This window comes from Meriones unguiculatus, chromosome 14 (genome assembly GCF_030254825.1).
Source record: "Meriones unguiculatus strain TT.TT164.6M chromosome 14, Bangor_MerUng_6.1, whole genome shotgun sequence".
NCBI classification, from domain to species: Eukaryota; Metazoa; Chordata; class Mammalia; order Rodentia; family Muridae; genus Meriones; species Meriones unguiculatus.
The window spans coordinates 75,449,402-75,462,499 of NC_083361.1; the positions used below are offsets into that span (position 1 = coordinate 75,449,402).

At 44.5% G+C, this 13,098-nt stretch overlaps 1 protein-coding gene across 4 annotated transcripts in view; it reads left to right on the forward strand.

Annotated features, from left to right (window-relative positions):
• The first annotated feature begins 2,103 nt into the window (after positions 1-2,103).
• Me3 (malic enzyme 3) overlaps positions 2,104-13,098 on the forward strand; it is a 174,309-nt gene continuing 163,314 nt past the window's right edge. Inside the window, exons 1-2 of one of the 4 annotated variants that reach the window (XM_060367499.1) lie at positions 2,104-2,384; positions 2,725-2,922. In XM_060367499.1, coding sequence (XP_060223482.1) covers positions 2,740-2,922 — 183 coding nt within the window. In that variant the 5' untranslated portion in view covers positions 2,104-2,384; positions 2,725-2,739. Of the gene's footprint in view, positions 2,430-2,724; positions 2,923-13,098 lie in introns of all 4 variants that reach the window. The other 3 variants (XM_060367500.1, XM_060367498.1, XM_021644065.2) reach the window with 3 other exon arrangements.

Genomic DNA, 13,098 nt, shown 5'->3' on the forward strand with positions numbered 1-13,098 from the left:
CAAGTCCTTCACCACAAAGTGAGTACTGCATCTAGACTCCTAATACCGTGCCTGAGAACACCCCTACTGTCCTTCCTCTCCGTAGCAGACTCAGGGAAGCCCAGGCCTGCTTTCATGGCTGACAGCAGTTTCCAGTCTTCTTGAAAACCGATGCGACCATGTACTTTCCCCAGCAAACTGTGAGCAGATGCCCAACTGCCTGTGCAGCGTCCTTCCCTCAGGGAGAGCCACTTCCTTTTCCATTCCTCTTCGCCTTTCCACAGGGTAGAGATGGGGTGCTGCAGTGTTGCCCTGTGGAGCAGATCAAATCACCTCTGGAGGACCGGAGCAGAGAGATCCAGATCCTGAGGGGCATGAGAAGTCACGGCCCCTCGCCACTCACCCCACGGCTTGTGCATTTTACTGTACCCTGCAAACCGATAATACTGAACTGCGATTGGGATAAGAGGATTTTAGCCGCAGGTTATGACACATGAAAGACTTTCATGCAAACTGAAAATTATATTTACCTGTTTGAAAACTTTTTCTTTTTTAATCTTTGTTTCTAGCTGGATTTCAAGGACTGGGTTTATTGGTCTAATGTCTCCCAAGCTTTAAAAAAAAAAAAAAACAGTCATTGTGTTGATCTAGGGCAGACTCATTGAACAAACAGTCCTGGTGACTTGCTTTTTACCAACTACTGAAGAAAGAGGCATGTATATGCAATCTCTGTCCTCAAGATATTTGGCAATTGATGGGAATATATACAAATATAAGAATAGTATTGCCAGAAGTTAATGCTCTTGCCTACAAACAATAAAAACTGACTAAAATGAATTAAAATACTATTTATAGGCATATTTAAATATCTAGTTCCAGAATAACCTAGGCACTTACCCTCTACTGGATGAGAGTCTGCGGGTTGATAATTCTGTATTATTGACCCTGCGTCTATCATCTCAACGGGGAATTCCAATGCTGCTCTAAGTAGCACAGTTTAACATAGATCATTCCAATTGAGGACTAGAAATTGGAGCAGAGAGGAGAGAAAATTCAGGGGAAGGCAATCATTCCTTAGGAGATGGGATCCTGAACCCAGGCAGGAGGACCCTACTGACACCATCATGCCCGCTTTGTGGTGGGGACATGAGAATGGGATGAGTTTTGAAGATGAGTCTGAGAGAAACACATCACCTGCCTGGCAGCCATTCTGAGAACCCACAGCTCTGATGAACAGAGTGGGCTTTAACCTTCATCCACCAAACAACTATTTTTATTTATGTATTTATTTATTTTTGTACAGACATGCCAGGCCCTGAGGACAAACAGATATATAAGCTAAGACCCTAGCCCAGTGAAGCCTGTATTTTAAGGGGGGGGGGGGTGGACACGACACAATAAATCACAAGAGCAACGGACTACTAACAGACTTGTTAGTTTATATCTAAGGAAAACCCTTTTCTTATGTATCCCAGGGGATGGTCGGCACTGAATGGAATAACTAGAGTAACAGCCGCCTCCGCCTCCGAGCTGACGTCCTGGGGCCACCTTAAAGATGAGATGTGGCAGTTGTTTGGAAGATTGGAGTGAAAGCCCTGAGGTGGGGGTGGGAACCTGAGTGAGAGGAGACCTCAAGGACAACGCAGAGGGAAGCAGGGTACACAGGAGAAGCTGGCAGGAGCCAGGCTGTGGTCAACCCAAAGGCCTCCTGAGGACTCAGCTGCCATCCGCAGACAATGAGATAAAGCCCCCTCAGAAGGAATCTCTCGAATACTGTTGGACCCTAATGTCTATGGCCAGCTGCATGGGGAGCCTGGAAGCCAACGTCTGGGGAACTCACATCAGTAAAAGGGAACTTTCTGCAAAGCTGGGAGTGCTTTGCACCTATGTACATTCACACGTGATCTCAACTGCCGATAAAAAATAAAAGTGCTTACTGTGACTGAGGAAATGGTTCTAAAACTGGATTTTATTTAGAATAGTTTATTGAACTATGACAGCCGCACGTGGCTCATGGTTACTGTACCAGACAGCATCTTTGATCAGGGCCTCGCTCAAAAGGAGGAAGCCAAAGAGAGCATGCTGGTCCGTAAGCACGCTCCGCTCCCCTCAGTGCTATTCAGACCTCTCTCCACGTAGAGCGCCAAGGGTGCAAAAGCAGGGAAGCCCTGAGGTGGGAGGAAACTGAGCCTCTTCCTGTGTTGTTATTGAGAGCCCCCATGCATATCCTCAAGGGAAGCCTGGTCCCGCGAGGAAAGGTTTGGGGACCGCTTTTCCTGAGCGCGTTAGTCCCGCGAGCTCGCCCTGCCTGTGCAGTGCAGCCAGTGAGTGACAGGGGACAGTAGCCTCCTGCCCCACCTGCCCGCAGTGGAACCGCCTAGACCTCAGCCTCTCCAGCTAGGCAGGTGAGAGGAAGAAGGAGAAGCCGAGGCCAACCACATGGATTGAGGGTGCGGGGACCCCTCAGAGCACAGTCGCCCACTCTTCTGCATGGGGGCGGGAAGGCACGGGCTGTCATCTGCACGAGATCTGCTTTCGGGGCTTGCTTTCGCTTTGCTGGATGCGGGGTGAGGCTCGGAGCATCGCAACCAAGCAGGTGGCCTCGGAGGGGCGGAGGCTGGCGCCTTGAACCCCCCAGCCACTCCGAGAACATTCGTGTCCCGACTCAGGTCCGGCGCCCTGCTGGCGCGCAGGACCTGGCTTGGCTAGAGGGCACCCCTGACCTTGGTCTCGCCCTGGTTCCAGGTTCCTGCCAGGATCATGGGCGCCGCGCTGGGCACTGGCGCACGGCTGGCTGCCTTGCCACGCATAGCCTGCGGCACCCTTCGGCGCCAGGCACCCTGCGTGCCCGCCCAGGGCTGTCACTCCAAGCCTGGCCCTCCTCGCCCAGTACCCTTGAAGAAGCGCGGATACGATGTCACCAGGAACCCCCATCTCAACAAGGTAATGGTCCGGGTCGGGAAGGGAAGGACGTCAGTCAGGTCCTGTGGTTAGCAAGGAGGGACGCCCCGCCCCCTGGGCTTGGGACGAAGCCTAGGGCGTCCTTCCAGGCCCCTTCTGGCTTCGCCTCCTGAAGATTGCTCTGTTTGTTTTGGCCTTTTCGTCCCCCTCGTGACATGAGAGGGGTGATCGGTTATGCGGACCTAATTTCTTCAGCAAAACCAGTACAGACCCAGTGAGATGATCCCTCTGACCTAGAGTCTGATTTCCAGCAGATCTTGAGGACAGTCCATTTGACCTCCGTGAATTAAAGTATCTGTTAGAGATTTCTTAGGAATGCTGCAAGGTTTAAAAGGAAAACGGAGGCACAGTTCTTAGCGCGGACTCGGGTGTGAGATAATAAATGTTAGCCAAGGTTATGGTGATTATCTGGGGAAACATGAATCTGGAAGACAAAAAAAGGTCTAGAATTATAGAACTTTTAGCACTGGAAGGAGCATCGGAGATCTGAATTCACACCCGTCCTCTAACAGACCAAATTCAGGTCTCTAATGTTTTGGTCCTGTTCAGCCCACTGCAAACACCTGCATATTCATGGAGGAATACACTCTCTTCTTCTGGGAGTAGAGTTTGTGTGTTTGGTTCAGAGGATTGTGGGAAACCGAAACCTGAAGCCAGTCCCCAACCCCCACCTCCTCACATTTAACTGGGAGGCTGGACCTCCTTCAGCCTAAAATATATGGTCCACCATTCCTACTTCATTTGGTTATTATGAAAATTTCCAAAACCACTAGATTTGAAGTAACATTTTAAACTATGAGACGTGCTTGCAATTACTGCAAATAGAATGTTAATAATCCTCATGAGTGAGGTTCTCAAAAATGTTAACAGTCTCTCTGATTCAGGATGGTGAAATTCAAATGAGGCAACCTCTGGAAAAATGTAACTTTAAGGGGGACTGTGACCAGGATGCAAAATGAATGAATGAATGAATAAATAATAAATAAATAAATAAGTAACTAGAAAAAGGGAGGGTGGGTCCAGTCATGCTATGCAATGTATTGTTTCCTGAAGCATTAATAGAAACAAAAGAAAATGTCTTTTTTGCTCAGTCTTCACCTGTCACACTGACTCCCTGCTCTGTATACTGTGTAGGCTTTCCAAAGCATTGAAGGCATTTACATCAGTCTGAATTGCTCTGGTAGTGCTACCAGGGTGCAACCAGCTTAAAGTAAACAAAAAGCTCTTTCATCAAAACAAAGTCTAGAGGAAGGACTGCAGGTGAAGCCTGATGGAGAAGCAGAGTTGATTTCGAATAGTGCGGTCTTGCTCTGGTCTCTACCCTGGCTTTGCAATGTCAACTTCAGCAGCAGCTTTTATGTGAAGTCTGAGCAGGACATTTCAGACTCTGGGTTCTCTTCCCATTTCCAAGCCAATCACCGGTAACATAAGCCAGTTGGAGCCTCAGAGCCTCCACTCAGAATTGAAGATAAAGTTAAAAGTAGGTTTACCCTCACCAATTGTCTTAGAAGGGAAGAGATACACAATAAACACACATACCCATACACAGATCCACAATAAATCTATATGTCATTAGAGGGAAGAGAGATGGATTCTGGTAAGCAAAATAATTCTTTACTGCCAAAGGCTTTGATTATTATAATTGCCTTAGATGTGTGAGTATATTACCAACCAGCCATTATTGCTTTGTGAGTAGTTAGAAAAAAGTAACATTTTCAGTGCTGGGTTTTGATCCCCTAAAACCATCCTGTCCCTTATGTAAACTGTCTCAGTGATTTGACTTCCCAGCTAATAAAACTGAAAGGTTATTTATAAATGTAGACAACCTGACATTTTCATAACGTCAAATATCTCTAAAGATGGCTGATACTGGTAAGAGGTGAGGAGGTTATCTAGCATGCTGCAGAGAGCTGGTGCATTTTTCTTCTGCAACAACAACAACAAAAAAGCAATCTTCCAGGGAGCTGCTCACATGCTCTTCTCTTCCCTTTGGTGACCTCCAACATTTGGTGATTCCAGAGAAGGCTTGGGGATCTCTCAGCCAGATGGGACAACTGTGATAAGGCTAAACAGAACAGCAAGGTTACCAGAGAAGAAAAAATGGAGGGGGCGGCTTTGAAAAGGGCTTTGGTGCTGTGGTTAGTGGGCAGGTCTGTGGGTAGCCTTTCTACTTGCTAGAATGCAAGCTCTTTAAGAGCAAAGATGAAATAATGAAGTTCTGTGCACCTGTGCCGAGAAAGTATATGGCAGAGAAACTCCTTGGGGAACCAACTTTCAGTTCTTGCTATGCATCCATTGTACCGAGTGTTCCATTTTGGGCAGGCCAAGAAAGGCGTTACGTTGAAGCTGGAGGACGAGAGAGAAGTGGGGTTGTTTGAGAAAATATGCACTTCTTAATGAGTGGGGCAGGCACTGCTGCTGTTTTGTAACTATCGCCTTCTGTATCTAGCTCCCTTGTGTCCTGGCCATGTTATCTGTGATAGGTCCTCCCATTGGCTTCTCTATGGCTGATGGAAAGGCCATCCTGATCCACTCCTTAACCTAACTCTGAGCCTCTTGGCATTTGCCTTATCCCTGTTTCCTTTTGGCATTGGGCATACTACTGCAGCGGTTGACTAGTTTCTTTCCCACAATAGATTCTGGTCATCCTGAGGGCAGAGACTGACCTATCAGATGAAATTCTCTCTTCCTGATTTAACATTCAATAACTGTTTGCTCTTTAGTCTTGAGTCACGGTCCTTTCCCCTCAACTGTATTAACATTAATGTGGTAACTTAGCAACCCAGTACTCTCATTGACCACATTCTCATCAACTATGGCCTTTTGTGGAAATAACATATCTACTATTTGACCCTAATAATCCAAGATTCTCAATCTTCCCACAGAGTTTGTGTTATTTCCCAGAGTGCACTGGCCTCTCTCTTTGACCTAATAGCATCAGCAGTGATTTTTTTTTCTTTGCAAAATATGCTTTTGGACCAGTCACCTGCTTTTTCTGTATTTTTTTAAAAATCTCATGTGCTTCATGTTTAGGGAAGTCATGAATAAAATGGGTGCTTAAACCACTGTTTGTTGACTGGCACATTCCATGCAGGGGGCCCTGGGCTACTCCAAGACAGAGCTGAAAACGTCCTTCCTTGCAGAGTTGGCATATTTCAGTCCACAAAGGTATGAAGGGGACCAACACTGCAGCAGAGCCTGAGATTCTGGGAACACACAGATCTCAGTGGCATTACTTCAGCATTCAATGGCAGTTTATTAGACTCCTGCACAGTTACAATTTGTGTTTGACATGCCTGTTTTTGTCTAGTGGCAGCTTAGAACTTGACTTTTCCTCTCCTTGGATAATGCGGTGGCTCCTCATACACTTGCTTCATCCACCGTTCAGGAGACGGTGACTGGGTTGTGTGGAGAAGTGGAGGTTTATTGGTGATGTGAGTAAAATGTTTTCCTGAGACAACAGTGTCGGATATGAGTGAGAACCGGGCTTACTGATTGAAAGAGAAACAGTGGGTTACTACCGAAACATGAGTTCCCTATGCCGTTTGCCGCAGCCCCGAGTCTCTGTCACACTGGTACAGGGGATGAAGCTCAAAGGCTGTTTGAATATTTCAAAATGAAATGAGCAAAAACAGGTCATAATTCAGCCTTTCCCTATTGAATCCTGGCCTGTCTTCATGGACCTGGAATTGCTAAGTGCTAGAACAGCTGAGAAATGTTAGGGCTATGTGCTTAGGACAGTAAAACACTTTGTTTGAGTTATCCTTGGCCAGGACAATCTGACAAAATGAACCCCAAATACAGAGGCTTAAACGAGATAAAATTGCAAATCGGATTAACAAGTCTGGGTGGGTATTTGTGAGTTGGCATGAGGCTTGATCTTGTTGCTCAGTAGTCTTCAGTCTTCAGCATGCTTTTTATGTTTGCAGGTCCAAAATGGGAACTCCATGCATACCTTTTTAATTCCACAAAAATCCAAGGGCAAAAGAAAGCACTGCTTTCACCGGCACTATTCAGAAAGCTTAAATACCACTTCTACTCCGAACCACTGGCCAGAATTTGGTAACATACACACTTAACTGTAATGGAACTTCTGGAGTAGGCGAGGATCCTCTGGCTGGGCACCAGTGTTTTCAATTAAAAATTCTCCACCATTAAGGAAAGAATACTTGGAGAAACTGTTACAGAAATGCTGGTCTGAAACTCTCATTCTTTCATGCCACCAATTTTTCCTCAACTTTTTAAAGTCTATATTCTTCTACATCCCCACCAATACCAACTTTGTTTTTCTCATATCTCTTCACAGCTTGCTTCTTTAAGCTAGGCAGCCACTCTACCGTTAAGCTACATATCTAGCCCTTCTTTGTCTAATTTATGCTCCATTTAGCCAAGGTCTTTGGTTGATATATCTCAGGTAAACACATGGAATGAGTCAAGTTTTTACCAGAGTTGTTAGAGTCAAAGTGTGATCACTGGCAGTCTGACAAGACAGCTCAGCTACCTGTCCCCAATAGGGCCAATTAAGTAATGGTGAAAATCAGGAAGAGGAATTTTTATCCCATATAGCTGCATTGGGAAGAGGGACAAATGAATAGACCCAGTGATACCCTCTTATCCCTGCTCCAGATACGTAAGGTTTGAGTTAGGAAAGTGAACAAAGTATAACTCAGCCTTCCTGGTTGAGGCATGGTCCTGTCACTGGCCCATCATGAACACATTACTGTCTCCCGGTCCTTGGTCTTATCTGCAAATGACCAGCACATAGTGAGATATCTTGCTGGGAGACAAGCTCCCCTTCTGGCTGGCACCAGGACCTCACCTTTTCCTTCCTCAGAACGAGTCTTCTTAGTAATTTCCAGTCCCTTAGAATCCATTGTCTCTGTAGTCTGATAGCTCAAGGAAGAGACATGAGTGTCTCACTTTAGAGGTTCAGAATATATTGCCTCTGCCAAGATGGCTACAAACTGAGTGAATTATTCAGAGTGACCTCTGCTGAATTCCCTGAACTCATTTTCCTTCATCTCTCTTTTCATCAAAAAGTCCTTCTTCGGTGCACCTCCTCCCCTAAGATCCCTGTCACGAGTATTGACATGCCCAGTGGGACAGACAAGTCTCACGTTGGGTATCTAAGGAGTGGATCGAAGGTGGGAGGCCCAGCTTCGGTCAGTACCTCCAGTTCTGGGGTACAGTTTTGAGCCTCTACTTTTTTTTAGAATTATTATTTTATTTATTTAAAAGTAAAAAGATTAACCAGTACAAATACATAAAGCTTTTGCTTTTATCCTTATAATCTGGATGAAGTCTTGGAAGCCTTGACAAATCAAAATATTTGTTAATTAAAAGGAAGAAAGGGGAAATAAAGAAAGATTATATAAGCTTTTAATACTTCATAGAGAATTTCAAAATAGGCTGTGGCAAACCTAACTGGTGGTCTTACACTGCTAAGATGAATACTGATGTAGTTTGCATACCTTGAACATATAAAGTGGTACTTCATATGGTGAACAGTCAATGGTCCAAAAACACATCTTTCTGGAGCTTCCACTTTTGATGCCTCAGAGCTTCTATTCCTGGTCTTACAGGCAGGGGAAGCAGAGGGATTCAGAGCAGGAATGGAAACGCTAAGGCAGCGGTTCTCAAACTGTAAGTCACATATCAGGTATCTTGCATATCAGATATTTACATGTATAACATTAGCAAAGTTATAGTTGCGAAATAGCAACAAAATAATTTTATGATTGGGGGTTGCCACACTATGAGGAACCATATTGAACCATCATTAAGAAGGTTGAGAACCAGGGATCTAAGGCAACAAAAGTGGAGGATGGGGGGTTCAAGAACGCCACAGCAGGAACAGCCTCACTTCTAAATACCTGGAAATGAAACAAGTTTGGCACAGGGGCCAGAAGCTCTGGAAGGAGATTTACTGCTCCTGGAACCTGAAGTTGATTTGCAAAGTGTTTTTTCGTGAACCTGTGACTATAAATAGGTGACTCACTCCTCTAACTGGGCATTTGTATGTTCTTCATGAAGATCACAGAATTCATTGCCAGCGAATGCCCAGGGTGAAATGTACAATGCTGAATGGGCTCTATAGCCATGACTGTTACTATTTTTTAAAAAACACAATTCTGGAAAATGGTTTGGAGGTCAACATCTGAAAATGCCCATATTGTAACAGAGGTATATTAGAAACCTTATTTGCTTCTGCATAATTCCTTAATGTCCCATCATCCTTTCAATTTTAGACAGCAGTTTCTGTTGAGGCAAAGTGTCTAGAACTGAGTAAATAACACTCAGGTTGACTTCTAGAAGCTGATGCATCTGTAACCTGTGAGTGGAAATCTTTCAGTAGCAGCCTCACTTTAAGCTTCTATAATTAACTGTCTTCAAAGCAGTTGTAAACAGCAATATCCAGATTATATAAGCAACTGCATGGATGACAAATCCTTTACAGAAATATGTGCTCTCTGGCTCCAACTGGGGCCAACTGGCATCTTAAAAGGTTCTACATCTTGGCTCGATATAAAGTTTCTTTGCACATGTTTTCAAGCCCGCTTCAGTCTCTCTTGGTTGCCCTTGGCCAAAGTCTTCGGAGGCTTCTGACTTTATTGGTTTTATTTGACTTTGCATTTTTGCCGCTTCTACCAGAGATTTCTTTTATTATCTACCCTCTGCTTTCTAAATGCCAGCCTTACATCGAGGGTGGGAAAGTAGCCTTTTGGTTTGCTGGTCATTGCAGGACACTGATGTGAGCACTTTTGTTTGCAGACACGGATTACAGTTCACTTACAATCCCTTCACTTTGATGTGGAGAAAGTACATTTGGAAGTCCTTTGGGGTGGTGTTCAACCGCCTTTCTGAGACAGAGCACAAAAGACGCTCTATGATTGTGTGATGAAAGTCCTACAACTGGAGGTGCGGAGGTCGGCGGTTAAAAGCACGCATTCATTTTGTACCCAAAGGGTTGCCAGGCAGCCTGGTTAAAACACAGCTCTCACCGAAAGGACACAAAAAAGAGGAAAATATACCCAGTCATTTGAGGAGAGGGACTTTTGATAGAAAGATCGTCAGCTTTTGAGGAACTTGAATAAGAGAAAATCAAAGCCGCGTTTACTTTTACGATGACTGGAAACTAGAAGACGGCTGGGTATAGAGCTGAATGATTGGCCACTGGAGAATTTTTTTAATCTCATTTGGTGTTTTCGTCTGTGAACTATAGCACATCCACATGATTTGTCTTGAAACACATACTCTACTACACTGTAGAGTTGTGGAGAAAACGGGCTGTAAAGAGTCTTTTCGCAAGACAGAAGGATGCCCTTCTCATCCTCCCAAATTAGCCTCTCTTCAGAATTGTGGGCTGTTGAGTGACTTCCTCACTGAAACTGTCAGGTCTACACTGTAGGGAACCACCAACTTGGTTCATTATCCTTATCCCCGCTCCCTGTGGTTTTTAAGAAAAGCGTTGAGGATTCCAGCTCAGATACCTGTTGTGCCAATTTTCCTTTAGTATTGTTATGGAGGGAATTCAACTGCAACAGCTAATACTTTAAGGAGATGTATTGTATCCACAATTCTTCTAAGCAGTTTAAATGGGTACTAACTCGTTTACTGCAATATATCAAGATAAACTTTGTTATTATTCTTATATTACAGATGAGGAAAGAAAGGCATGGAGTGAGTAGTCAACTGCTCCATGCTCCCTCTGTTCAGAATGTGGCGCTTAAAACCAGGCTAGCTAGTTTTAGGGCCCACACCTGCACCCAGTGTGAGCGCCAGACTTCCGGAGCACACCATCCCTTTTACTTTGAATTTACTGTGTGCAGCCTGATGAGCAGTGGTCTTCCCACAGTAATTACTAATGTCTTCCTGTTCCCTTATGCGGCCACTGACTGGCTGTTATTATTTCTACCTGCTTGGTTCAAGCCAGGGAACCCCGAAGCTGGAGGGAGCTTGAAATATCACTAAATGCTCTACTCACTCTTTAGACAGGTGTAATTCTATCCAAACTCCTTGTTTACGTAGTAAATGCATCGGTGGATATTTTACGAGTTCCTATTCCACGTTAAGCAGTGGATAAGTCGTGATAAACGTAGCACTCCTTCTGTCTTTGAGGAGCTTACATTATAAGACAGGTGCAGGTGAGGACCAGGGAGGACGCGTAGGCAATTTCAGTTTGCTGGGAAAGTGTAATGAGAGGGGCATGTGTGACAGAGCATAAAAGAGACACACAGCCATGTTCTCATGGCAGTGTTTTGGGGGCTGGTGTGAGTGGATGCCTCAGAGTTGGCAGATGAAGGTGATGGTGAGGAAGCTATCTAAGCGAAATCGTAAGAGGCTGGTCACCCGTTGCTGTTGTCATGGAATGGACAGGAACTGAGCAGCCTGGAATGGGCCTTTTTAAGAGAACTGTGCAACATTATCGCATCAGTCGCTTTTCTCACTGCTGTGATAAAATACTTGTCAAGAAGCAGCTTTCTGGAAGAAGGGTTTGTTTTATCTTAACGCTCAAGGGAATGTACACAGTCTATCACGGTGAGGAAAGGACAGGAAATGAAGCAGGAGGAGGCTAGTCACATGGCCTCCATATTCAGGAAGCAGAAGAGAACAGCAAGTGAGCCTGGCTATAAAACCTCAAGGCTTACCCGTCCTGACCCACTTCCTCCACTGAGGCTCCACCTCTTAAACATGCCACAGTCTTCCCAAACACTACCAGCCCGAGATCAAGTGTTCAAATACACAAATCCGTGTATTTCATGCGAAAACCGTCACAGTTACGGAACCTCTAATTTGGCAAACAGAGTTAAGGTCTCCGGCCCTTGGATATGGCCTTCGCATTTATTTGTTTGCTTGTTTACTGTTGTTGCGTTTACGGTGCACAGAAGCGGAAGTACCGTTTCCATCAGGCCATTCATCAGGATCTTCAGCACACATCAGGACTCAGCATCACCTCTCCCATGCTCTTTCCTTGTTAGCGCCACATGGAAGCCATTTGTTCAGCCTCTGCATTCTTTCATCATCTAGTACATGAAGGTGGTACTGTCTTCCTTTCCAATTAGATCTCAGGGTTCACTTACTACTCATGTTCCTGTCTCCATAATTTGTGTTATGTTTAGATATTTTCTTAGACATCCATAGGCAGCCATAACACACACTCAATAAGCACCACTTAGATAACATTTAGTCTACCTAATCAGGTCAGAAACGAGGACGAAGACAAATAATATACCAACTGCTCTCTTTCTGAAATTTTTTTTCTGAAAAAATTTAATGAAAAACTTGATCTACCAATATAAATTATCTTTAGATCTGTCTGTGGGAATTGGAGGATTTTTAATCCAATAGCAGTTCTCATTCCAGCCATATGTATTTTGTGGGGGATATATATATCTTTAGAGAGTTTTCTGCTCTGAAGCTAGGCCAGATACACTTCATCTAAAGAATATCACTCTATGATAAGATTGTTTGTCCTTACCTGGGGCTGATGCAAAGATATTAAACTTTGACCTGCTGTAACTAGCAACAGGTACAAGGACTTTGGAGGTGAAGGAAAACAGTCAGCTAGAATCAGCTACATTTGACTACCTAGTGACAGCAGAGCACATAGCCTGAAATTTAGGGAACTTGGGATCAGAAAATCCCATGTCATTCAAGGTTTATTACATTCCTTGAGGATCCATATGATGAATTTAAATTCTTATTACATTTAGAGAGTAGATACTTCCTATACTCCATATGATATTCAGAGGTAGGTACATTGGCAGGTTTGTAGGATTAGATACAGCCATCATGGTGGAGCTCCTGGCATACCAGAGGAGATACACACACACACACACACACACACACACACACACACACACAATCTCTTGTCATGCGATACCTTGTGTTACCTGGGGACCCAATTTAGTAAGATATACATCACCACGTTTGACTCCTAGAAATTGGAGCCAAAATAAAGCTTTATAAGGATCTTTTTTTTACCCAGCCTCCGTTTGAAAAAATGAAATTATACAGTCCTAACCCCAGCTCTGCCATTTACTGATTCGAGGTCTCTGGGAAGCTTTTGTCGGAGCCTTTTTCCTCATCTGCGATGGGAATGAAAGCAAGATATACCCTACTGACAGGCTGCTTTCATGATTAAATGAAACAACATAT